The 23,611-nt window shown below is 39.5% G+C and overlaps 2 protein-coding genes across 5 annotated transcripts in view; one reads left to right on the top strand and one right to left on the bottom strand.

Moving 5' to 3' along the window:
* Nucleotides 1–409: 409 nt before the first annotated feature.
* The window catches only part of SLC35F2 (solute carrier family 35 member F2), an 82,074-nt gene continuing 58,872 nt past the window's right edge, over nucleotides 410–23,611 (bottom strand). For all 4 annotated transcript variants that reach the window (XM_054693235.1, XM_037505686.2, XM_037505685.2 and 1 more), the window contains 7 exons: nucleotides 18,131–18,306; nucleotides 14,532–14,659; nucleotides 10,563–10,722; nucleotides 9,349–9,505; nucleotides 8,452–8,504; nucleotides 7,073–7,227; nucleotides 410–3,077 (listed from right to left, as the gene is read on the bottom strand). In XM_054693235.1, the coding sequence (XP_054549210.1) occupies nucleotides 2,892–3,077; nucleotides 7,073–7,227; nucleotides 8,452–8,504; nucleotides 9,349–9,505; nucleotides 10,563–10,722; nucleotides 14,532–14,659; nucleotides 18,131–18,306 (1,015 nt within the window). In that variant the 3' untranslated portion in view covers nucleotides 410–2,891. The remainder of the gene's footprint in view (nucleotides 3,078–7,072; nucleotides 7,228–8,451; nucleotides 8,505–9,348; nucleotides 9,506–10,562; nucleotides 10,723–14,531; nucleotides 14,660–18,130; nucleotides 18,307–23,611) is intronic.
* On the top strand, nucleotides 21,061–21,381 carry LOC119240894 (mitochondrial import inner membrane translocase subunit Tim10 B). Its single transcript, XM_037505688.2, has one exon. The coding sequence runs from the start codon at nucleotides 21,066–21,068 to the stop codon at nucleotides 21,372–21,374; it is 309 nt and encodes a 102-aa protein (XP_037361585.2). The 5' UTR covers nucleotides 21,061–21,065; the 3' UTR covers nucleotides 21,375–21,381.

Genomic DNA, 23,611 nt, shown 5'->3' with positions numbered 1-23,611 from the left:
CTGAGGATGTCTAGATACTAAGTAATTAAATGTGGTTGAAAATGGCACATCACCATAATAATGATAGAGAAGAGAATCGTGACGGGGCATACATAAAAGACAAATGTAGACAGGCCAGGTGCCAGAGGTGCAGAGAAAACTGAACTAGCAAGCTAGCTTTACACAAAAATCTTTCCAGCACCTCTAGTAGAAATGCATTCACATTCACTGGCCCAGCAGTTCCACAGGAACTATAGCCACCTCAGGATTCACTGTTTCTAAAAGTGAGGACTTTATGTTGCTGGTTAACCTGAAAGGAATTATGGACTCCATTTTCACTTTAGCCACCAAACACTGTGAGATCTGTATAGATCTTGAGGCCTTGATTCTTCTACTGTTAATAAAAGGCTGCAGAAACAGTCTTCATAACAACCTTTTAAAAAACAAAATACTTTGATTAACAGGACATTATGGAGGTCTATAAAATGAAAGTGTTTATGTCACAAGTCTTTAGGTTGTTCTAATTATTAAAGCGCCACCTACTGGAAAGGCCGCTGATAATACATAGCGTTTCTCTGTGCTACTCTGATGGGAAATGGCAACTATCTGACCCCAAAAATGCAAATGCAAATAGTGAAAATGGCACCAATAAAGCCCTTTAAAAAGTCACCATAGTCCAGGTGCACAGTTTACTACAACCCAGCAACTCTGTGATACTATTCTGTGGGAATTTTTTAAGACATGAATAGCTACCAGAAAACATTAAAAAATAAATATTGTTGTGATAAACTGAAAAAGGATTTACAGGAGGTTCTCAACTTAAGAATATGTTGTGTTTAAAAATCTTGTGTGTAAATCAAATGTTTGAAGACACTTATTCTACATCAAGAGCATTTATTCAAGCTGGTTAAAATCCCAGTCTGCACACCTATTAAACCAGGATGCACAGCCTTGAAGTACTGTTATTGAATCACTGCATGGCTTCTTTGGAACAGTGAGTTCTGAGTCTTTATCTTGGGATTCCCCAATTGGAGGTTCTTTGCCTTTCTCCAAAGGGATGCCAACAGGGGAACACTCAGATGAGGGATCTGGGTAGAAAAATAGAGCAAGGTACGGTGGCTAAACACCCACAGGAATCTGCAGAAAAGGTCTTACTTTAGGTCAGTCTCCCCTTCTAGATTCTGAACAAATTCTAGATTCAAAACAAATTCTATTTAATAAACACCCAAGAAGTAACAGAAGGAAAGGGCTAGAAACAGACTGCTGTTAGCCTAGAAGAAGCTCAGTCTGTCATGAGGCGGGGCAATAAACAGCAAGTGCTCCAGGGAGGACATGAACAAGGCCCTGAGGGCCCCCTAAGAAGGGGAAACTCCTCTAGATGGCCTGAGAAAGGCTTCACAGAAGAGGTGATATTTGAGCTCTGCCTTGCCAGACATGTGGGTTGTTGTCACTCCAGAGTGTCTTCTTCACTATCTCCCTGCATATACAGGCTTATTCTTAAGCAAGATATTTTAAGAAATAATAAATGTGCTAATCAAACCCAATCTTCCCCCAAAGGCCCAACATTTGAACCTCTTTCCATTCACTGACTGTCCTTAATAATGGTACTGAGTGAAAACCAAACATTCTTTTAAGTGGTAGCAGAGAACGAAAGCTTTTATCACTCAAAAAAGTTTAAGGGCCTCCCCTGGTGGCACAGGCAGTTGAGTGCCACGCTGTGAAGCTGTCCGCATCCTCTGCAGCGTGGGTTTGATCCCAGCCGGCCAGCGAGAATCCCTCATGGTGCAGCAGACCTTTCCTGTCTCGCCCGCTGCTCCCCTCAGCAGTGTATTTTGTCAGACTGCCTGTTCTGTTCCCTGCTCTGTCTCTGGTGAATCCTCTCACCCTCCCGCGCATCTGGCCTGTACTCCGGTTCTTAAATAAATAAATAAATCTTAAAAAAAAAAAGTTTAAAAAAAAAACCTTATGGCATTTCAGAATTTAAAATGTTTACCCCTGCAAATGATCTGTGAGCTCCCTCTGAACTGCCCTCCATCCACAAGCATAGCCTCAAGTAGATAGGTTTGCTCACCTCAAAGAAGACACGATTCTGAAAAGTTGGATATGAAGAAATCTTGAATATATTAAATCAATATAAAATCCATAGGGGAAACTGGTTAATCAAAGAAAACACAGTAAATGTATTTCCATGAAATTAACATCTTTTTCTAATACGAACACTTACTCTGTTTCTTTTCACCAAAAAAAAAAAAAAAGTTTATATAGAGAGTTTTTGGAAAGTGGCATGTTGGTCATGATATAATGATGCTATATATTAACACAATGCACTGAAGACGTATCATAAAAATCTCATGGCACATTGCAAATATCTGGTAAGAAGTAGTGTATCTTCCTTTAACCGTTGGGAAAGGGTTCCATTTACTGCACTCAAGTTTCATCTCTCTATGGCAGCTCAGGATTTCTCAAGTGCAGCCCAAAGGCCGTGAGGACAATGACCATCTCAGCAGGGCAAAACCCAGAAGTCTCCAACTGAGGAAACCTGCCCCCAGACCACCCTGGACAGCCCCTCCTCGGGGCCACCCTGCCAGCCTGGACGGCCTGTCTCAGGCCTTGCTTCCCCACAGAGCCCTGGGACCTCCAGTGGCGCCCACACCTGGTCTTCCTGACACTGACAGGTATTGGTCCTCACACACAATCCTGGTCTCGGCTTCTAGTCCATTTGGCATTTCTACTTCGATACGTTAGTTTGTGTTCCTTTGTAAAATCTAACCACTGGATCCAGTCCAAAAGCCATAGATCCTTCCCTCCAAGTCTGATCATTTCCAAGAGCCCCCTTCCCAAAGTCAGCAGGCTCTGTTTCATCCCAGTTTCCCAGGCGGCCTCAGCACACGCACATGCACCTTCTTTTCCAGCTAAAAAACAGCAGAGTGGGGGTCCGGGAGGGTCTCCTCCAGCTTTAGTCCCAGGTTGTCGATCCCAATGCTGGTGACGGCTGGCACGCTGCTCTCAGCCGGCTCTGCCGTGCGTGTGGGGGTGGAGCAGTACAGAATAAACCCCAGCATGATGACCGTGAAGGACAGGATGTAGAGCCCTGAAAACTGGGAGAGAGAACAGCTATGAGTTATGATCCCACACATACGCATCTGCTCGGCGGTCATTCACCTATCATTCCTGCAGGGTCACCTTCTCGTAGTCTTTTTTTTTTTTTGAAAACTGCCTTAAGGGGATATATCAACGCCCAAAACCCTCCACCCAAAACCCTCCCATATACTGGCAATGCGCGGGCTCTGGCACATCAACCAACTGGGTCACTGGCTCCTCAGGAAATGGCAACTCTGCCTTTCTCTGTGATGATCAGCTCACCCCTCTTTGCACTTAGTCCCACTTAGTGGAGAGGACAAAAGCTCAGCAAGGTGCCCTTGAGCAAGCCCAAGTAAGACCAGAGAGGTCCAGGCCACTGGATGGATGTGAAGCAGAGGGACATGTGTGGGCCCTAAGAAGAAAGGGAAGGCGTATGTCCCCAGGCCCTCATGCCCTTCTGTTGCAGACAAATTCACTTTGCTAAAATGTAATAGATGATCTTATCTCTAGGCAAGTGTTACTTGGTAAAATTTATGGTAGACTGAGAAGATTAGATATTTAGAGCTGAAAAGAGTAAGATTTTTCATCCCAGAAAGTGCAAAGAGGTCACTGGTTTCGATATTCATTAGGACAAGCACGGGTAAGGAGCCCTCTGAAGGAATTTCTGTTCTTCAGCAGACAAGTGATTAAATGCAGAGTCCTTTCTAGAAGGGAGAGAATAGGAGCAAGTGAAGTAATTCTCCTAAGTTAGAGGAGTTCACATTTTTTATTTTTTAAAATACTCCCTATTGTATCTGGATCTATACAGGGAATTTCTTGTGCTCACTCAAGACCAATTCCAGAGGAGGCAGAGTGTAGGAATTTTTAATCCTCTTTAACTGTTTCAAAAAAATCAGAGCCAGAGTTACTTTAGATACAATAAAAAAGTAGGGGTATATTGGGCTTATGATTGTCTTTAAAAACTATTTCTAAAATGCCTAGGTATCTTCTGTATGCGCTGAAGATTTTCCACCTCTCTAATTTATTCAGAATATCAGGAGATCTGGTCTTTGAGCTTTAAGTCTTGAAATGGTCTTTGACCAACAACAGTAAAGTCTGATATGAGTTAAGACTGAACTTCTAGGGCCTCCCCGGTGGCACAGCGGTTGAGCGCTGGGTTGTGAAGCTGCCCGCAGCTTCTGCAGCCCCAGTTCGATCCCTGGCTGCTCCCCAGCCACGGGAGGAGGGTCCCACATGGCGCGCAGACCTCTCCTGCCACCTGCTGCTCCCCTCAGCAGTGTACTTCAGCCCTTCTGCCTGCTCTGCTCCCCGCTCTGGCTCTGGTGAATTCTCTCACCCTCCCGTGCTTCTGACTGTACACAGTGCTTGCATAAATAAATAAATAAATCTTTAAAAAAAAAAAAAAGACAACTTCTAGATATGGTCAGAAAGAAACGTGAAGCAAAAGAATTGAGAAGGGATTTATAGTGAGCACGTTCCAGTTTTGAGAACAATAGCTTAAAGTTACGTGGCAAAAAATATTACATACATTTCTTTCATATTAAAATTATGGGCAGTTAAGGAGCAAATATTTACATTAAAGGAGTTGTAATAGGTAGTGACAAGTGTACTTTCACTTCAGAGTTTTATTTATTTAACCACATTTCCTCCTTGGGCTTTAGTTTACTTATGAGAGAAAAGTAAAAGTTAAACTAGTAAAGATAAAGCAGTAACTGTGGTTAAAATTATAGGTGAATTTACCATATGCTACACCACTGAGCAGGCTTTCTCTGGGTGTGAGTACATGCCAACTGTTCTTGAATGGCGACTAAAAACACCATCATCCCTTGTGGTGACAGCGTGAATCGCGACCACAGTACCACTGAATTGACTTTTCCAGGGCCACTGTAGGACTTGGCAATGGTTCTTAATGAAGAAAAAAATTTAACTAAGCCTGTCAGAAACACTTCTCTGATTCACTTTGATATCTGTTACTTTTTAATGATGTTACCTAAAAGGTTATAAATGCTCTTTTCAGTCTTAGTCCAGGAATACCTAACCAGTAGGTTTGCAAAGCTAACAGCTTGTTCTTGTCACTTATAACCTTGCAAGGCAAAAAGGTTTATGCTTCTTAAGCAGAAATTTCGGAGAACCCACTGAACTAGGTGTTGTGAGTTAGTGGCCAGTTCCTGGGAACAGTGTAAATCAGTACCAAAGATTTCTGCCTGGACACAAAATTTTACAAGGACAAAATATATAATTAATATCTCTGACTAAAACTAAAATTACCAAGCAACAGCCAACATCCTATTTGTCCAAATGACCACAGGGAAAGAGAGCAAGTGGGTCCACAAGGAAAGATAGCAAGCATTTGCTGAAGGTAGAGTAAGGAAATACAATTTCTAAGGCAGCAATGTGGTCTGACACGTGAGGGCTTCTAAAGCCCTTTCCAAGGGTATAAAGGCCAAAATAATAACACTGTAAGTAATACTTCTTACAGTAATACTACTACTACTACACTATTTGCCTTTTCTATTTTCACTCTCTCACAAATTTAATAGTCCAGGAGCTGTATGACACTGTGGTATCACAAAGCAGAATGAAGAAACAAATAGGAGAATCCAATCATTTTCCATTCAGTTGTGCATTAGAGATTTTCAAAAATGGAAATCATTATCATCCTTTCACTAAGTATTTTTTATTTCAGAAAACAGTTTTTCAGTTAATATTTTTTAAATTTCTGTTTTAATTTCTAATATGATAAATTAGAAATGACTGGCATACTAATTTTTAAGCATTTAAAAGAGTCCTGATATCCCAAAGTATGAGAACTGTTATCATGCAAATTTTCAAATTAGCTATAAAATACAAAAAAAAAAATCCACTTGTTTGATTATCTCTAATAACCAAGATACATAAGATAATCTGATACATAAGATATTCAAATTAATAATCAAATAGGGAAACAGGTGCAGTGGAAAGAGACTGAATTACAAGACCATTAAGTAAGATTCAGCCTTGACTTTATCACCAACAAGCTGCTAAAGATAGTCACATAACTAAGTATAACCTCTTTCATTTCCCCACCTCTCAAATGCAATCGTTCAATCTGTAATTCTCAAGGGAGAGTGTATCAGACTCTCTGGAGATGCTATTTTTTTCAAATTACATATTCGTTCTCTTGCTTTCCTTGTCTCCTAGAGAATTCTTACATGTAACAAGAGCTGCTACTGATGGATGTAGGTTATACTTGTGACTGCTGTGATAATACAGAGAATAAATCTGAAAAAGCACTTGATTGAATTACCTTTACTGTCCCTTCCAGATATAAAATTGCTGTCAGAGAAGGAACTATTCCAATCACAGCGGGTATAACACACACGTCACCTTCCCTTCCATCTGGCACCCCACACTTTCTGTCTGTGAACAGAAAAGCTACTTGAGGGAGCAGGGAGTTCTTGCTCATCACCTGGCAACATACATTAGTATTTGCATACACTGATGGACCACACCAAAGGAAACACCCACTGCACTTCACCCTTTAGAGAAACCTGAGGACAATTCTTTCGTGAACCAGTTTTTTAATTGGAAAGTAGTAATAAAAGTGAGGACCATCCAATGAGATTCTTGCCAGGAAGATGAGGTCGTTTTATTTTTGAATCTAAAATCCTGAAGAGGGCCTCCCCTGGTGGCGCAGCGGTTGAGCGCTGGGCTGCGAAGCTGCCCGCTGCCTCAGCAGCACCGGTTCGATCCCCGGCTGCTCCCCGGCCACCTGAGGAGGGTCCCACATGGCGCGCAGACCTCTCCTGCCGCCCGCTGCTCCCCTCAGCAGTGTACTTCGGTCCTTCTGCCTGCTCTGCTCCCCGCTCTGTCTCTGGTGAATCCTCTCACCCTCCCGCGCTTCTGACTGTACCCAGTGCTTGTATAAATAAATAAATAAATATTAAAAAAAATAAAATATTAAAAAAAAATAATAAAATAAAATCCTGAAGAAACCTGCTACTTCTTTTACACTATAAGAACATGATCTTACCTTGTAGCCAAACAGAAAGAGTCCAAAAAAAAGGCTGTAGAGGTCAGCTGTCAGAATGCCCAGGTTAACAGAAGTGGCACTAGTGACTTTAATCACGAGTGGCATGAAGGTGTACAGGCAAAACATACAGAGGGCAAATGCCACAAACAGCAGGGCTATGGGAAAAAAAGGAGTATCTATTATAGGAAGAAATGAGAAGGCAAAGGTACTTAAGGCTGTCACACAAAATTGCTTGACCCTTTAACATACTAAACTCAAAGCCCTTTGTTAACAGTCAGCATTGCACAGGAGATATACAAAGTACTTCAGAAATCCAACAGGGTGTTAGATGATCAAGGCCATAAAATACTGTTTCTAGTGTGACTGAGTTAACAGCTCTTATCACTCCTCATCCACCTGCCCACGAAAGAGTAATGCTTATGATAAAAGGATAATAAAAGCAAAATCACCATTAAGAAAAATCACTGATTATCTTTTGTTTGCTTTATCTGGTTAAGTAGACAAAATACGTATAATTGGATTCAAAGTATTTTTAGGGCATCCAAGGCAACTGTTAGGTACATTATCGTTTTTTTAATTATTACTTTAATATATTTTACATTATTTTTTGTTTTTTTACAATATATGCATTTTAATCTCGGTTACAGTCCATTATCTTTTGTTCAAATCACTCATTCCAGTGCTTTCTATGCTCCCAGATAACACAATATAACCTCTTAGGAAAAAGCTGGTCTTGTGGGTGCCAGCTGTTTAGCAGTATCTCTGCTTTGTATCCACTTCTCCAGTCTCACCCCCATACTCCAACACATACACGTGCTCTCTGACCATCTAAGTTTTCATTGGATTAAATCATCCAAGCATGGTGAAAGAATTTCATGACATTTTATGCACTACATAATTTCCTTCCAATCTTTTCTAACTCTCCCACCACTGTTTTCTCCTACTATATTGTTTATTTGTTCAGCTGCTTAGGAATCTCAGTAAGAAGAGCAATGGATGGTGGTGGATGATTACATGCCCTCAGCTTGCTCAGGTTAATGCTTCACAAATTTCATCAAGTAGACAATCTTCACAAGAAGTTCAAGGACTTGAAATACAGAACTAATTGTATGTTACTGTGACCAAAGGTCAGTCTTGTTCAGAATTCCTAGTAAAGAAAGGCTATTTCTGAAGAACAAATTAAGAATTAACTTCCATGGAGATTCATTTATAAATTCTCAGAAAAAAAAAGTTCAATGAAAACCACTGTAGCTCTCTGTGTAATTATCTGTAATTTTATAAAAATGCCTACATATTACTACAAAGAAGTACTTTTTTTGACATGTGTATTTGTCAGGGAAAGGATACTCACTGAAAAGAATTATAGTTTACATACTTACCAATTTTCCAGTCCCAGTGAATGTTGGCAATATCCTTATATTCCACAATCAATCTAAGATTAAAACAAGAAGTCACAGAGTGATTCACAAACTATAGCATTTTAGTTGCTATACTTCAGCAAAGGTAAAAAATTGTGTTGTGGTCTGAAATGTTCTTAGAATATAAAAATATCTATCTTTATTAAAAATGACAAAAATGGGGCCTCCCCTGGTGGCAGAGCGGTTGAGTGCTGGGCTGCGAAGCTGCCCGCAGCCTCTGCAGTGCCAGTTCGATTCCTGGCCACCTGCAAGGGTCCCACATGGTGCACAGACCTCTACTGCCAGCACCTGCTGCTCCCCTCAGCAGTGTATTTTGTCAGTCTGCCTGTGCTGTTCCCCGTTCTAGCTCTGGTGAATTCTCTCACCCTCCCGCACTTCTGACTGTACCCAGTGCTTGTGTAAGTAAATAAATAAATCTTTTTAAAAAAAAGAAAAGAAAATCTTTTTAAAAAATAAAATAAAAAAATAAAAATGACAAAAATGGTTTATCTTTATTATAAACCAAAGGATTCTATAAACATATGTTTGACTCCCTTAGAAGTGCCATTCAATAGCAGTCAGTGATAGGAGGGATGCATGACATTATTTTTTCCCTCTGATTTGGAAGATAATATTTTCTGGAAATAATTGAAAAAGAAAGTCCTTACTAGTTATGCCTCTACCACCACATCATAAGCAGGAATTCTCATCTAAGATGCTAAGGCATCATTCATGATGTTGCAACAGTCCTCTAATAGATATCGAGAAAGGTCACTGATTTAAAATGTGAATTTAGGCCAAGTAAGTCATGACTATTAGTAGTTGGAAAACAGTCACCTCATGCTTCTTTGATTTTTAAGGAAAGTTTTAGAATCTTACAACTGTATGCCGCTGATAATTGTTCCAAACAAGCCCACCATTCCTAAAAACTCTTGTCTGCTCAGCTTCTTCACAATATATTCTTCGCACACATTAGAAACTGCATAGAGAGAAGCCCCAAGAAGGACCAGGACATCCCCAATCAGCACATCACTCCCTGCAGGAAGACAGGTAGGAAGATGAACATATTGTCAATAGGGGGCTTCCCTAGCTGTTTCCAAGAGCTTATCTGGCCCATGGTCATTGAAATAAGATTTACAGAAGTAGAAGTTCTGGTTTCTAGAAGTTTACAAACACTTCGTCTCTCACTTTCTGGCTGTGATGCCTCATATTTTGAGCCCTCAGAAGACTAACAGTGGAAGATGGTGGTATATCCTATAAAATAAAGCCTATGAAAACAACTCTATGCCATGAGAAATGAATGGATTCTATTTAAGGGAATTAGTGGAAATCTACAGAGAAGGAAGCTAGATAAACGGGTTATTTGTTCTCTTAAAGGAGACTTTGGACTCACTTGTAGATTGGGTGAATTCAATGAACTTCTTTAGATTTGTTCTCTCCATTGTCTGAACTTTGACCCAGAGAACATCACAGTGTTTTCATCTGGTACCCAGAAGACACAAAGTCTTCTTTTTGATTAAAAAAAAAAAAAAAAAAAAAAACACCAAGAATCTACAGTAGCTTTTCCAGTAACTAATCTAAATGGGCCAAGAGAAAAATAATGCAAATATAAAGAAACTTCTCTCATGAGGGCCTCCCTGGTGGCACAAAGGGTTGAGACACAGCACTATGAAGCTATCCACAGCCACTGCAGCATGAGTTCAATCCCTGGCCAGGGAGCAACCCACATGGCGCAGCAGACCTTTCCTGTCTCGCCCACTGCTCCCCTCAGCAATGTACTTCAGAAGATGTGCCTGTTCTGCTCCCCACTCTGTCTCTAGTGAGAGCCCCCACACACACCTCTGGCCTTGTATGCATAAATAAATAAATCTAAAAAAAAAAGAAAGAAACTTCTCTCATGAGACAAAATAAAACTGGTATCACAAAAAAAGGTTAGAACTGTATGGGTAGTTAAGACCATAAAGACAGCTTTGTGGAAGTAGTTACAATATATCAGGAGCAAGAAAATCTAGAAATAAAATGTAAAAGATGATAAACCAGGACATGGTTTCTTTTTTCTTTAACTGAATCAGGAACTAGTAACACATTCTTACCTGAATTGTCTTCCCTCCCTGCTAATATATCTGCACCAACCATTGTCCCTACACCCAACAGACAGACGGCCACAGCGATGAAGTGGATCACTCTGTATCTTGCATAAAGAATAAACCACGAGAGAGCCATCAGTACAGGAATCCCAAAGCAGTCCAGAAGCTGCATAGAAGGAGAAATAAACAGCTGAATACATTTCTCATGGCTAAAATGATGTGGTAGCTGAGCAGTAATGGTGTCTGCATTTATTGAGTATTTACTATTGCCAGCCCTATACTACATGCTTTGTATAGATTAACTCATTAAATCCTGAACAACAACTCCATGAGATTGGAACTGCAACCCTGATTTTACACATGAGGAAAACAAAGGTACTGAAAGGCAAAATGAGTTGCCCAAAATCACAGATACAGTTGCTGAAGCCAGGGAGTCTGCCTCTAGAATCTGTGCAATTTACCTCTATACTCCCACCTGTGTTTATCCGTCAGTCCAGTACAAACCTTCCTTCCTGCATGCATCCATTCTCAGTCAATAAATACTTAATAAGCATCTCATATGTGGGAGACACACAGTAGGAGTTGGGAATATACAGAATGAGACAGATTCAAACTGACCCTCAGGAGCGTACAGAAAGCTACAAAAACATCATATAATCACACAGCCAGAAAACTTGGTACAACAGAGTACTGAGGGAGCCTCTCTGTACTGTCAGCCTCTCCCTGACAAAGCATCCAGCCTCACCTAGAATGATAGATACTTGCCCACAGCAATTACTCTTGCTCACCATCATATGATCCTCCACCCCGTTACCTATTGGGTCCAAAAAATACACCCCTATATTTTCTGACCCTGCTACGTCCCTGGTCTTGCCAGTGTGAAACGTGAGGGAATTAAGAATGCCAAAATTACAGCAAAATTGTTTAAAAAAATATGGGAAGATAAAGATTTTCTACATTCAATTCATAAACTCCCAAATTTTGTAAAGTACATCTAAGGATAAAATATTTTCCTTATGTGAGTAAGATCCTTATGCAAGTAAAACAGTGGTTTCATGCTGTTTTATTGCTTACCCTGTTTTTCAGCTTTGTCTCTAATGTTATCTATACCGATTTAGCCTTGGAAGAGGACCCTAAATTTCCAGCAGCCTGCTTGATCCTGTGCACACTTGTTTACTGACTGCCTTTCTCTGCAGTGTCATCACTCGGGTCCAGCCTGGGCCATGTGCAGGATGGGCACCTTGCCTTGATATTTATTCCAGCGGCAGAACTCTAATCTCCTAAGTGCTTTATCGAGCCTGCCTAAACAACCATAAAACGATGCAAATGATAATAGCCTGTCCCGGAAGACACCAGCAGAATCCAGCCATAATGACTTAACATAGTCTAAACTACATTCTTTAATTTGAAAAGCAAAAAAAAAAAAAAAATTATCAGGGAACAACACAGGAAGGGGGTGATCCTATACCTCTAAATCATACACGATGTTGTAAACCAATGTTACCTCAATTTAAAAAAATTTTTTAAATCATCACAGATGACTCCCTACTTCTTCAAACTGTGCCTTAAAAATCAATCTTAAATTTGCCCTATTTTTTAGCCAATTTTGTTGGGCAAATGAGTGGCCCTATAGGAGGGATGCCTACATCAGGGTAAGAACTCCTGAGCCTCAGTCCCAGACTTGCTATTTGCCAGGTGTGTTATCTCCAGCCAGGCACCCTCTGGGTCAAAATACAAAATGAAACAATCAGACTAAATGATCTCAGGGGTCCCTTCCTACTTTAATATTCCACAGCTTCTCAGCTAATAGCTATTACATTCAATCACTTATCTACATCAAATCTTCCCTTTAAAATGTATTCTTAGTGACAGAAGTCTTCCATTTGATGCTTTCAGTTCCAAGACTCTTCCTATTCAGTCTTTTGAAATTATTGTATAGTCACAGTAAGCCCAGGTACAAAATAAGACCCTGGGCTAAGGGATGAGAGGCAGGGGAGACATGGGTATAAAACAACTTTATGGAAATACAAAAGAGTACAGAGGAGAAAGTAAAACTGGATGAGGTCTTAGAGAAGGAAGCAAGGGCTTCAAAAAGAATTGCATTCTGGAAAAAATGGGTCAACATAAGACACTAAGGCAGGGAATAGGAAAATGTGGCACTACAGTGAGGAGACATGCAGACACCTGGGCCTTGGGGTAGCATTCATTGCTGAAGCTCTTCTTATGTACAGATCTTCCTTGACATACATCCCTGTAAACTCATTGTAAATTGAAAATATACTAAGTCAGAAATGAATTTAATTCACCTAAACTACCGAACATCATAGCTGAGTCTAGCCTAGCTTAAATGTGCTCAGAAAACTTCCATCAACCTATAAATGGGTGAAATCATCTAACATCAAGCCTGTTTTCTAATGAAGTGGTAGACAGCTCATGTAATTTATTGACTATGTACTGAAAGTGAAAAATAGAATGACCTAATTCAAACTTCAAAGTGCAATTTCTATTGCACATTTATTTCTTTCACAACATCATGATGTAGAAAAACCTGAAGATGAAGAATCATTGTAAGTCAGGGACTGTCTGCATACTCTACACTAGGACCTTAACTACCTTAACTTTTGACAAATTAATGCTTAGGTTTTTTGATGAGGCCAGGATTTTTAAAAAGTTACTTGCAATGGTATAAGACATGAACTTCAGTCACCAAAACCCAACTATAAGTGATGGGTCTGTGATAGACCTTGCACCAATTCAAAACTTCTGATGCTCATTAGAGACCAGAGTTTCTGGAAATTATAATATAGTTAAATTGTGCATTAGATTGTAAGGGTAAATGTGACTACAAAAATGGGACTTTCTACATACTTATACCCTCATTACCCATTGCTAAATGTACACTCAATCTTATTTGTGATGAACTTCATCCTCTAAATTAGTCCTGACATTAATGTTTAGGAAATTCTGGGGGTTTTTTGCACGTCCTATAATATCAGTCTTAATAAGTATTTCATATCACAACCGGTCATGACCATGCCAATCAAAAACCAAGAGGCTGGCTGAGAACAATGTTTACCACAATGTTACAGAAAGGAAAGAATTTAATAAAATTTATTCTGCTTATAATAACAATTAATATATATTCATATTGGGAAAAAAATGTTAAGTTTTCATCAACCTTTATCTTTCCATGTGAAATAAATAGTTTTTCTATGTTCCCAAAATCTAGAGATCAAATAAGAAAGTCGCTATTTTATAGTGAGAAAAGTGATGCATCAAAAGTTATAAATTCTTTAAACTGTGAAGTCTAAACCTGGCCCTGGTATCTATCTCACTTTCACCTCCATTTTGTTGTTAGGGATGATTTGTCAGTGTTAAGATGCAGCCCACAGCTTGCTAACATTAAAATAACTGATTCAGTCTTCCTCCACTCCACCAAAAGTTGAAAAGTACATCTACTTAGGAACATTTTTCTCTCAGCCCAGCAAGGATAAACCTTATAAAGGAATAGGGATGTAAATTTTACCTTTAGCTACCATCTCTACCCAAAATTTCTAATAGGTTCCTTCCATTCGCTCCTTTGTCTTGATAGCCTGTGTGTAAAACCTCCAACTTTTCTGTAGCACAAAGTTACATCCATTCTATATATGCCAGGCTTTGAACAACACATAAAGCAGAACTCTTGCCAACATCACTGCATCAATTGCCAACTAAATATTTATGCTTATTTTGATAGAAACTACTCTAATCTGCTATAGCATTAGCAGTTTGGGAACTGATTAACTTGTATATATTTTCACTAATTGCAGTAAACCTTACTCATTAGCACATATGTTCCACTGGAAAACAGCATCCACCTGTGTTTAGGTTTTCTTCAAGTGAACAGGTTTTCAATAAAATAAGGTTAGCACATAGGAGTTCACATTCTGCTCTTGAAGCTATAAGCTCCAAAGTGGTCAAAGGACTCCCTCCTACCTGGACACTGGTTAGAGTCGTGTACTGGTATGCTCTGACTATCAGGTAATTAGCTTCCACGTCTGCTATTCCCAGCAGGATGTACTTCCACCATTTTCTTTTCAAGATGTATAAAAGGTTATCACTGCCTGGTTGAAAAAAATCTGGGTTAGTACAGATTGCTTGATACCAGGCATGTTATTTGAGAGATTAACAAACTGTGGGTTTTCCATGTATTTTAGATGTGATCCCTCTTGATTTCCATTTCTTAAAACCCAAATTCCTGCTTCAGCTCAGCAGAGTCAGTTTTTTTTCTAATATGAGCCCAAGCTAAGGTGTCATCATAGACCAAGAGTTCAATGAAAGCACCAGAGAGAAAGTGAGTGAAAAAACGATTCAATTCTCCTTCCCATTGTAACAGAACTATTATATCCAGATAAAGGTTTAGATGTTACCAATCCTGACAAGCTACAGATTATCCTAGGAAATGAAACATTTTCTTATGAATTCACTGGCAATTTCACCTGTGAGTGGGCATCTTTATTTTCTTATAAATTGTATCTTTTTTAATTGAGGTAACATTGATTTACAATACTGCATATGTTGGATATTGGTTCACACATCCACAAATGTATGCTATCATGCCACATCCACCACCAAGGCACCCACAATCCTCTACCACAGTCCACGGGGCCCCCTCCCTGCTTTGCTCCTCCCCCCTCACACTGTCCCGGTAGCCTCAACCCTGCAGTCACACTTCTAGGGTCAGTTTTATTTGTTCCTTTGTTTTGTTTCTTTATATTCCACATGACTGAAATCATCTGGTATTTATCTTTTTCCTTCTGACTTATTTAGTGTAATTCCCTCCAGTTCCATCCATGTTGTCATAAATGGCAAGAGTTATCTTTTTTATATCTTTTCATTGTGTATATACATTACATCTTCCATATCAACTCATCTGTCATGGGCATTTAGGTTGTTTCCACAACGTGGCTATTGTAAATAATATTGCGGTGAACATAGGAGTACACAGATCCCTTTGAATTAAGTGTTTTTGTGGTCTTTGGATAGATACCTACAAGTAGATCATATTGCTGGATCATAGGACCGATCTATTTTTAGCATTTTGAGAAATCTCCACATTGTTTTCCATTGGGGCTGGACCAGTCTACATTCCCACAAACAGCGCACAGGGTTCCTTTATTCCACAGCCTCACCTGCTGTTTCTGATCTTGTTGATATGGGTCATCCTCATAGGTGCAAGGTGGTATCTCATTGTGGGTTTGGTTTGCATTTCACTTACGATGAGTGATGAGTATTTTTTCATGTGCCTGTTGGACATCTGTATGTCTTCTATGGAGAAGTGTCTATTTAGACGTTCTGCCCATTTTTCAATTGGGTTGTTTTCTTGCTGTTGAGTTGTATGAGTTCTTTGTAGCTCTTGTATGTTAGCCCCTTATCACATATATGATGTGCAAATATTTTCTCCCATTTGATAGAATGTTTTTTGTTTTCCTGATGGTGTCTTTCACTGTGCAGAAGCTTTTTAGGGTGATGTAGTCCCATTTGTTTATTTTTGCTTTTTATTGTAATCAAATCCCCAAAGACATCACTGAAACCTACATCACAGAATTTTTTTGCCTATATTTTCTGACATGCATTTTCTGGTTTCAGGTCTTAATTCCTATTCTTCAATCCATTTTGAGCTTTTTTATATGGTAGAAGGTCGTGGTTTAGTTTCATTCTTTTGCATGTGTCTGTACCGTTTTCCCAAACACCATCTATTTAAGAGACTTTCCTTTCTCCTTTTTATAGTCTTGACCCCTTTTCTCATTAATTAACTGCCCATTTAAGTGTGATTTATTTTTGAGATTCTTAATTATATTCCATTGGTCTGTCATGCAGTGGCATGTTGTTTAGTCTCCATATTTTAGACATTTTTTCAACTTTCTTTTTGTAGTTGATTTCTAGTTTGATAGCATTGTGACTAGAGAAGATCATCATAATTTACTGATAGTTGTTTTGTGACCCAACATGTAATCTATACTCAAGAATGTTCCATGTACACTTGAGACAAATATGAACTCAGCTTTTTGAGATATGGTGCTCTATAAATGTCTCTGTCCATCTGGTTTAATTTTTCATTCAAGGTGGTTGATTCTTCATTGATTTTTTTGTGGGCAACTTTAAAGGAAATTCTGCAAGTTGTTATTCTTTTGCAAAAGTTGTACTTTCAAGTGAAAATTAAGTCAGTGATAAGTTTGGGGGAAAGACTTTTGGTACCACTGAAGAAACACTTTTATCCCCCAAATTCTATTTATTTAAGATAACCGCAATTCAGTTATTCAGAGAACCTAGCACCACAGGAGTTTCCAAGTTGGTACATATATAAGAATGCTTTATGGTCAGATAACCTACAAGGAAATAAAGGTAGTGAGAATAATAACCAAATAAATATTATTAAAACCCAATTAGAGGGAATATCCTGGAAACATAGAATTAGTCTTCCTCAACATGAGATGGTGTGAGAAGGCTCCTAGCAGTCAGCCCATCAGGGACCACACTAATGTATTAGCGTCACACTGGCTTCCAAAAGGCCAGTAATTATAGAGAAGAGCCAAGTCCAGGTCTATTACCCATATCACAGTTCTATTTCCAAATCCTAAAGCCTTTGCCAAATGTGGTGTTTTCCCCCTCAGATGCTTTTCTCTCTCTCATACTGACTTCTATTTTCTTTCCTGACACATAGGAATATCACTGGCACATTAAGTTTTTATTAAAAGAAGATTAGCAAAGACCACATTAGTAACATTATTATATAGCTTAAATATAATGAAATGAAAGTACTGGACCCTCCTAATCATCTTGGATTGCCCATTGTGAGAGCATGGGCTCGGCAGCAGCTGCCTGCGCTGAATTCAGCTCCCTCAGTTACTACCTCTATGACTTAGAGCAAATTAGCTAAGTGCTGTATGCCTCAGTTTCCTCACCTGTAAAGCAGGGGGCTTGAGCTTTTAGAAGGCTTCAGTGAGTTAATACATAACCTAATGAGTTAGGACACTAAAATAAAGCCTGACACAAAAATGTTTGTCAGGACCTAGTTTTTCACAATTTTGTGTAGCTAACTAGAAGCAATAATTCTAAAACAACTTAATCAGGCAGTGATAAAGATGTTAATTTCTGGCCAATTCCTTGTCTTTGTTTCTCTCATAATATTGACTTTACCTACATGCAATTGATGCTCCATTTAGCATCCTCTACTTAGCTGGAAGGATACATCTTGCGGAATGAGGTTCTTGATTTTTAATATTGTCTTTCAATTGTATTAACCACAAAGAAAAAAAAAAGAATAAAACCTAATTTGTAATGGCATTTACACTTTTTTGGGGGTAACTTCTACCACTACATCTTGGCACTGCTTAATTTAATCAAGAATTTCAGAGAGTTGGGCATAAATCTCTAGTCACTACTGTCATAGGATTCGAAGGTATCAGACTTTTCCAATAACTTATAAAAACAGCAATAGTTTCCTGCTCTAAAAAATAGATTTATTTTTTAATAACTAGAAGCCAAACATTTTTGTGACTTTTCTGAAAAGGTAATTCCTACATTGGACATACCTGATTGAAAGGCCAGCATCATTGTGTAAACTAGAAACAGCAAACAATAGTTGATAAAACTCTGAAGCATGGGCGTGTTCACTTTGTATCTTTCTGCCAAATACTGGCTGGTGATGGCTGTCCCACAGATACACAAGGATAGCATCTGACCCAGGGCGATTGTTTTCAAAATACTCCTGGAAAATAAAAGAGGAAATCAGAGTAACTCCCAAGTAAGTTATACCATACACACGTGCACACACGTACAGACACACACACACACACGCACACACACTTTGAATTTTGTGCTATACACAAAAGGAAGTGGTAGTTGTTCTAGATAGTTCTTTATTTCATTTTACCGTTTGCTTCACACGCACAAAAATTAAGGCGTTGAATTTTTATAGACTACATTTTTATTCTTTTACATTTCTGATCTCCCCCTCATTCTCACAAAAATACCTATTCCTCCATTTCATTCATTCTTCATTTAGAGATCATTTTGACTATTTCACTAAGTCATATATTTAAAGTGTACATATGTGTGGATTTTTAGAAATTTTTTAAAGATTTATTTATTTATGCATACAAGAACTGGGGTACAGGCCAGAGGTGCAGGGAGTGAGAGGATTCACCAGAGACAGAGTGGGGAACAGAACAGGCAGATTGACTGAAATACACTGTTAAGGGGAGCAGCGGGCGAGCCAGGAGAGGTCTGCTGCACCATATAGGTATATCCCTGGTAGGGGATCAAACTCATGCTGCAGTGGCTACAGATAGCTTCATAAGTTACATCTTAACCCCTTGTACCACCAGGGAGGCCCATGATTTTTTATTTTAAACTCAGACAGAGGTGGACCTGGAGGTTGCTAGAGACCTTTGAAGAAAAGCTTTTTTTTTTTTTTAATATTTTTTATGTATTTGTTTATTTATTTATATTTATACAAGCACTGGGTACAGTCAGAAGCACAGGAGGGTGAGAGAATTCACCAGAGCCAGAGCAGGGAGCAGAGCAGGCAGAAGGACCGAAGTACACTGCTGAGGGGAGCAGCGGGCGGCAGGAGAGGTCTGCGCGCTATGCGGGACCCTCCTCCAGTGGCCGGGGAGTAGCCGGGGATCGAACCAGCGCTGCAGAGGCTGTGGGCAGCTTCGCAACCCAGCGCTCAACTGCTGCGCCACCCAGGAGGCCCTGAAGAAAAGCTTTTTGATGATGATGATAATGATCTAAGTCAGATTCCAGGGGTCTAATTGGGTAGATGGACAAACGAAAGGACCAAACATAAACAACTCTTTTTTAAAAGGATGGGAAACGCTAAGCTTTGGAAACAGCCCAAATGCCCAAAAATAGATGACTGGATCAAGAAGATGTGGTACATATACACCATGGAATATTACTCAGCATTCAAAAAAGATAAACACATGCAATTTGCAGCAACATGGATGGCGCTGGAAGGGATCATGCTCAGCGAAATAAGCCAGAAAGAAAAAGAAAAATACCAGATGGTCTCACTCATAGCAGGAATCTAGAAAACTTAAATAAGGGACCAGGAAAATGAATAACTACAAGAAAGTGAAAATCAAAATCAACAAAAAACTATGAACCAGAGACACTTTTTGGGGGGTGGGGGGCGGGAGGGGAGGGATTGGGGTCAGAATGGGGGGGTTGCAATTGTATGGGGAATATAAAAATAAAATTTATTATTTAAAAAAAAAAAAAGAAACACACAACTATCAAATGATTTTTAGGATACTAGAAAGAGCTATGAGAGATTTGAAGACTGACTCTATTATAGTATTAGTCCTAGAACTGCCAAAGCAAAATTTGATTTGAGGATTTCTTATTATTTTCTATGTTGTGTCTTTGGTGTTGAGAAATAAAATTTAGTAAGAAAGAAAGAAAGAAAGAAAGAAAGAAAGAAGAAAGAAAGAAAGAAAGAAAGAAAGAAAGAAAGAAAGAAAGAAAGAAAGAAGAAAGGAAAGAAAGGAAAGAAAAGAAAGGAAAGAAGGAAAGAAAGAAAGGAAAGAAAGGAAAGAAGGAAAGAAAGGAAAAAGGAAGAAAGGAAAGAAAGGAAAGAAAGGAAGAAAGGAAAGAAAGGAAAGAAAGGAAAGAAAGGAAAGAAAGGAAAGAAAGGAAAGAAAGGAAAGAAAGGAAAGAAAGGAAGAAAGGAAAAGGAAAGAAAGGAAGAAAGGAAAGGAAAGAAAGGAAAGGAAAGAAAGGAAAGAAAGAAGAAAGGAAAGAAAGGAAAGAAAGGAAAGAAAGGAAAGAAAGGAAAGAAAGAAAGAAAGAAAGAAAGAAAGAAAGAAAAGAAAGAAAGAAGAAAGAAAGAAAGAAAGAAAGAAAGAAAGAAAGAAAGAAAGAGATGGGAAATGAGTTTGAAGAATAAACAGCCATGTTGAGGACAGGCTTTTATTATTTTTGTTTTAGAATCAAGGAAACCTATACATATTTGGAAAATGAGCAGAAGGTAGTAAGATTGAAACTTGAAGCTTGACCCAAAAAGAATTTTTTTTTAAAAGATTTTATTTATTTTTGCATAGAAGAACGGGGATATAGGTCAGAGTTTCAGGGCATGAGAAGATTCACCTGAGACAGAGTGAGGAACAGTGCAGGCAGATTTACTGAAATACACTGCTGAGGGTAGCAGAGGGTGAGACAGGAGAGGTCTGCTGCGCCATATGCGGTTAGCTCCCTAGCTGGGAATCAAACTCAAGGCCAGGCCGTCACGGTGATAGAGCCGAGACTTAACCCCTTCACCAGAAAGCCCCCCCAAAAAAGATTTGTAGATGGACAGTTCTTTGTAGGTTCAAGGACCAGGACTGAGAACATATGCAACTTTTATTTAAAATGTTCCCTATGTAAATACTTCCTTCTGGAGTAGTTCCAGTCAAAATAGAAGATACCAAAAATAGCAGAAGACACAGAATACATAAAACTTTACATTGTAGCGCCGGTGGCATGATGGAGCAGCAGCAGCAGCAGCAGCTGAGAAACTTGCGGGACTTCCTGTTGGTCTACAATCGCATGACGGAACTCTGCTTCCAGCGCTGCGTGCCCAGCCTGCACCACCGAGCTCTGGACGCGGAGGAGGAGGCCTGTTTGCACAGTTGTGCTGGGAAACTGATCCACTCCAACCACCGCCTCATGGCCGCTTACGTGCAGCTCATGCCGGCCTTGGTACAGCGCCGCATCGCAGACTACGAGGCTGCTTCAGCTGTGCCTGGCGTTGCTGCTGAACAACCGGGAAATTCACCATCTGGCAGCTAGCTATCCCCAACCCAGAAGAGGAGCACTGTGTGGACCCTCAAATTGAAGGAGCCGGTGGGCCTTGGGCTGAGTTAAGCCTGTATAGAGTGAGGGTGTTGCCTGAGAGCTGGGTGCCATTGCTCCTCCTGGAGCCAAATAAACCCACTTGTACTCTAAAAAAAAAAAAAAAAAAAAAAAACTTTACATTGTATTCTTTCTTCCCAAATATTTATTTCAGTAATTTGCAACTAACCTCAGATAATCCTAACATAAGACCAGAAAGAGAAAAATTTGCTGAATATACTTTTAGAGCATTGCAATGTGCCAGACCATGAAGATACAAAAATGAATGGGTTCTTTCTGTGCCTCGGAAGCGAAGCATTCTCTGAGGACAAGGCACATAAACTAGTAATTAGGGCATAGCATTGTGAAAAAGGGTGTGTGAAAAGCTTCACATTCATGACAAGCCCAGTAAGGAAAGACAGTCCAAACAGAAGGAATAGTATATACCAAGGCCCAGAGTCCTAACACAAGATGGCACATTTAGGGATTTCAAGCAGCTTTGTATAGCTGCACTCAGGCTGTAGAAAAAAATCACAGCAGGTGAGGATGGAAAGGGAACAGAAGCCAGATCAATAAAGACCTTACATTTAATGCTCTGAAGGTGATATCCTATTTGGCTGATGGTGAGATCATTGAAATCATCTACACAGGGAGTTAAGTGATTTGAGAAGGCAGAAATTGAGACTTTCTGGGCCCCAGATATATTGCAGCACAGAGAACCAAAACCCTACCCTGAATTCCTAACATGGAAACCTAATTCCTAAAGAGAAAAGTTGCCAAGAGTCAGGAGTCTAAAGTAATACCCAGTTTCTGAGTCAGACACATGGATGGACAGCAATATGGTTCATCAAGATTCTGAAATTCAGGGGCTTCCCTGGTGGCGCAAGGATTAAGTGTCAGCACTGTGAAGCTATCCACAACTACTGCAGCATGAGTTCAATCCCTGGCCAGGGAGGTGACCCACATGGCACAGCAGACCTCTCCTGTCTTGCCCGCTGCTCCTCTCAGCAGTGCAATTTCAGTCAATAATCCACCTGTTCTGCTCCCCACTCTGTCTCTGGTGAATCTCTCACCTCCTGCACCTCTGGCCTATACCCCAGTTCTTATATGCATAAATAAATAAATCTTAAATAAAAGATTCAGAAATTCATATGGAGCCACAAAAAACCTCGAATAGCCAAAACTCTTCTGACTAAAAAGAAGAGGAATGGAGGTATCACACTCTCAGACTTCAAATGATACTACAAAGCCATAATAATTAAAACTGCATGGTACTGGAACAAAAACAGACACACAGACCACTGGGATCAAGTAGAAAACCCAGAAATAAACCCACAGACTTATGGACAACTAATCTTTGACAAAGGAGCAAAGAATATGCAATGAAACAAAGCCAGTGTGTTCAATAAATGGTGCTAGGAAAACTGGACTGCTACATGAAAAAAAATGAAGCTAGACTACTACCTCACAGCATGCACAAAAACCAACTCAAAATGGATTAGAGACCTAGACATAAGACCTGAAACCATAAAAGATATAGAAGAAAAAATAGGCAAAACACTACATGACATACACCTCAATAACATCTTTACAGACACATCACCCAAAGCAAAGATAGTGAAGGAAAGGATAAACAGCTGGGACTACATCAAATTAAAGATCTTCTGTACAGCAAAAGAGGCATTAACTAAAACAAAGACACAGCCCATTGATTGGGAGAAAATTTTTTGCACACAGTGCTAGTGATAAGGGACTGATCACAAAGATCTACAAAGAGCTGATGAAACTCAACAAAAACAAAGTAAACAACCCAGACAAAAAATGGGCAGAAGAGCTAAAAAGACACTTCTTCAAAGAGGAAATGCAAATGGCCAACAGGCATATGAAAAATGGTCAACACCACTCGTAATCAGGGAAATGCAAATCAAAACCACCATTAGATACCATCTTATACCAGTGAGAATGGCACATATCAAAAAAACTAGCAACAGCAAATGTTATCGAGGATGTGGAGAAAAAGGAACTCTCCTGCACTGCTGGTGTGAGTGCAAACTGGTCCAACCACTATGGAGAGCTGTGTGGCTATTACTCAACCTGCTAAAGATGGAGCTTCCATATGATCCAGCAGTTCCACTCCTAGGTATTTACCCAAAGGACACATTAACATTAATTCAAAAGGACATCTGCACTCCTAT

The sequence above is a fragment of the Talpa occidentalis genome, unplaced genomic scaffold (genome assembly GCF_014898055.3).
Source record: "Talpa occidentalis isolate TD23 unplaced genomic scaffold, MPIMG_talOcc4v2.1 talOcc4.12, whole genome shotgun sequence".
NCBI lineage: Eukaryota > Metazoa > Chordata > Mammalia > Eulipotyphla > Talpidae > Talpa > Talpa occidentalis.
The sequence above is the reverse complement of the archived record's forward strand: the minus strand, read 5'-3'. Positions and strand labels throughout refer to the sequence as shown.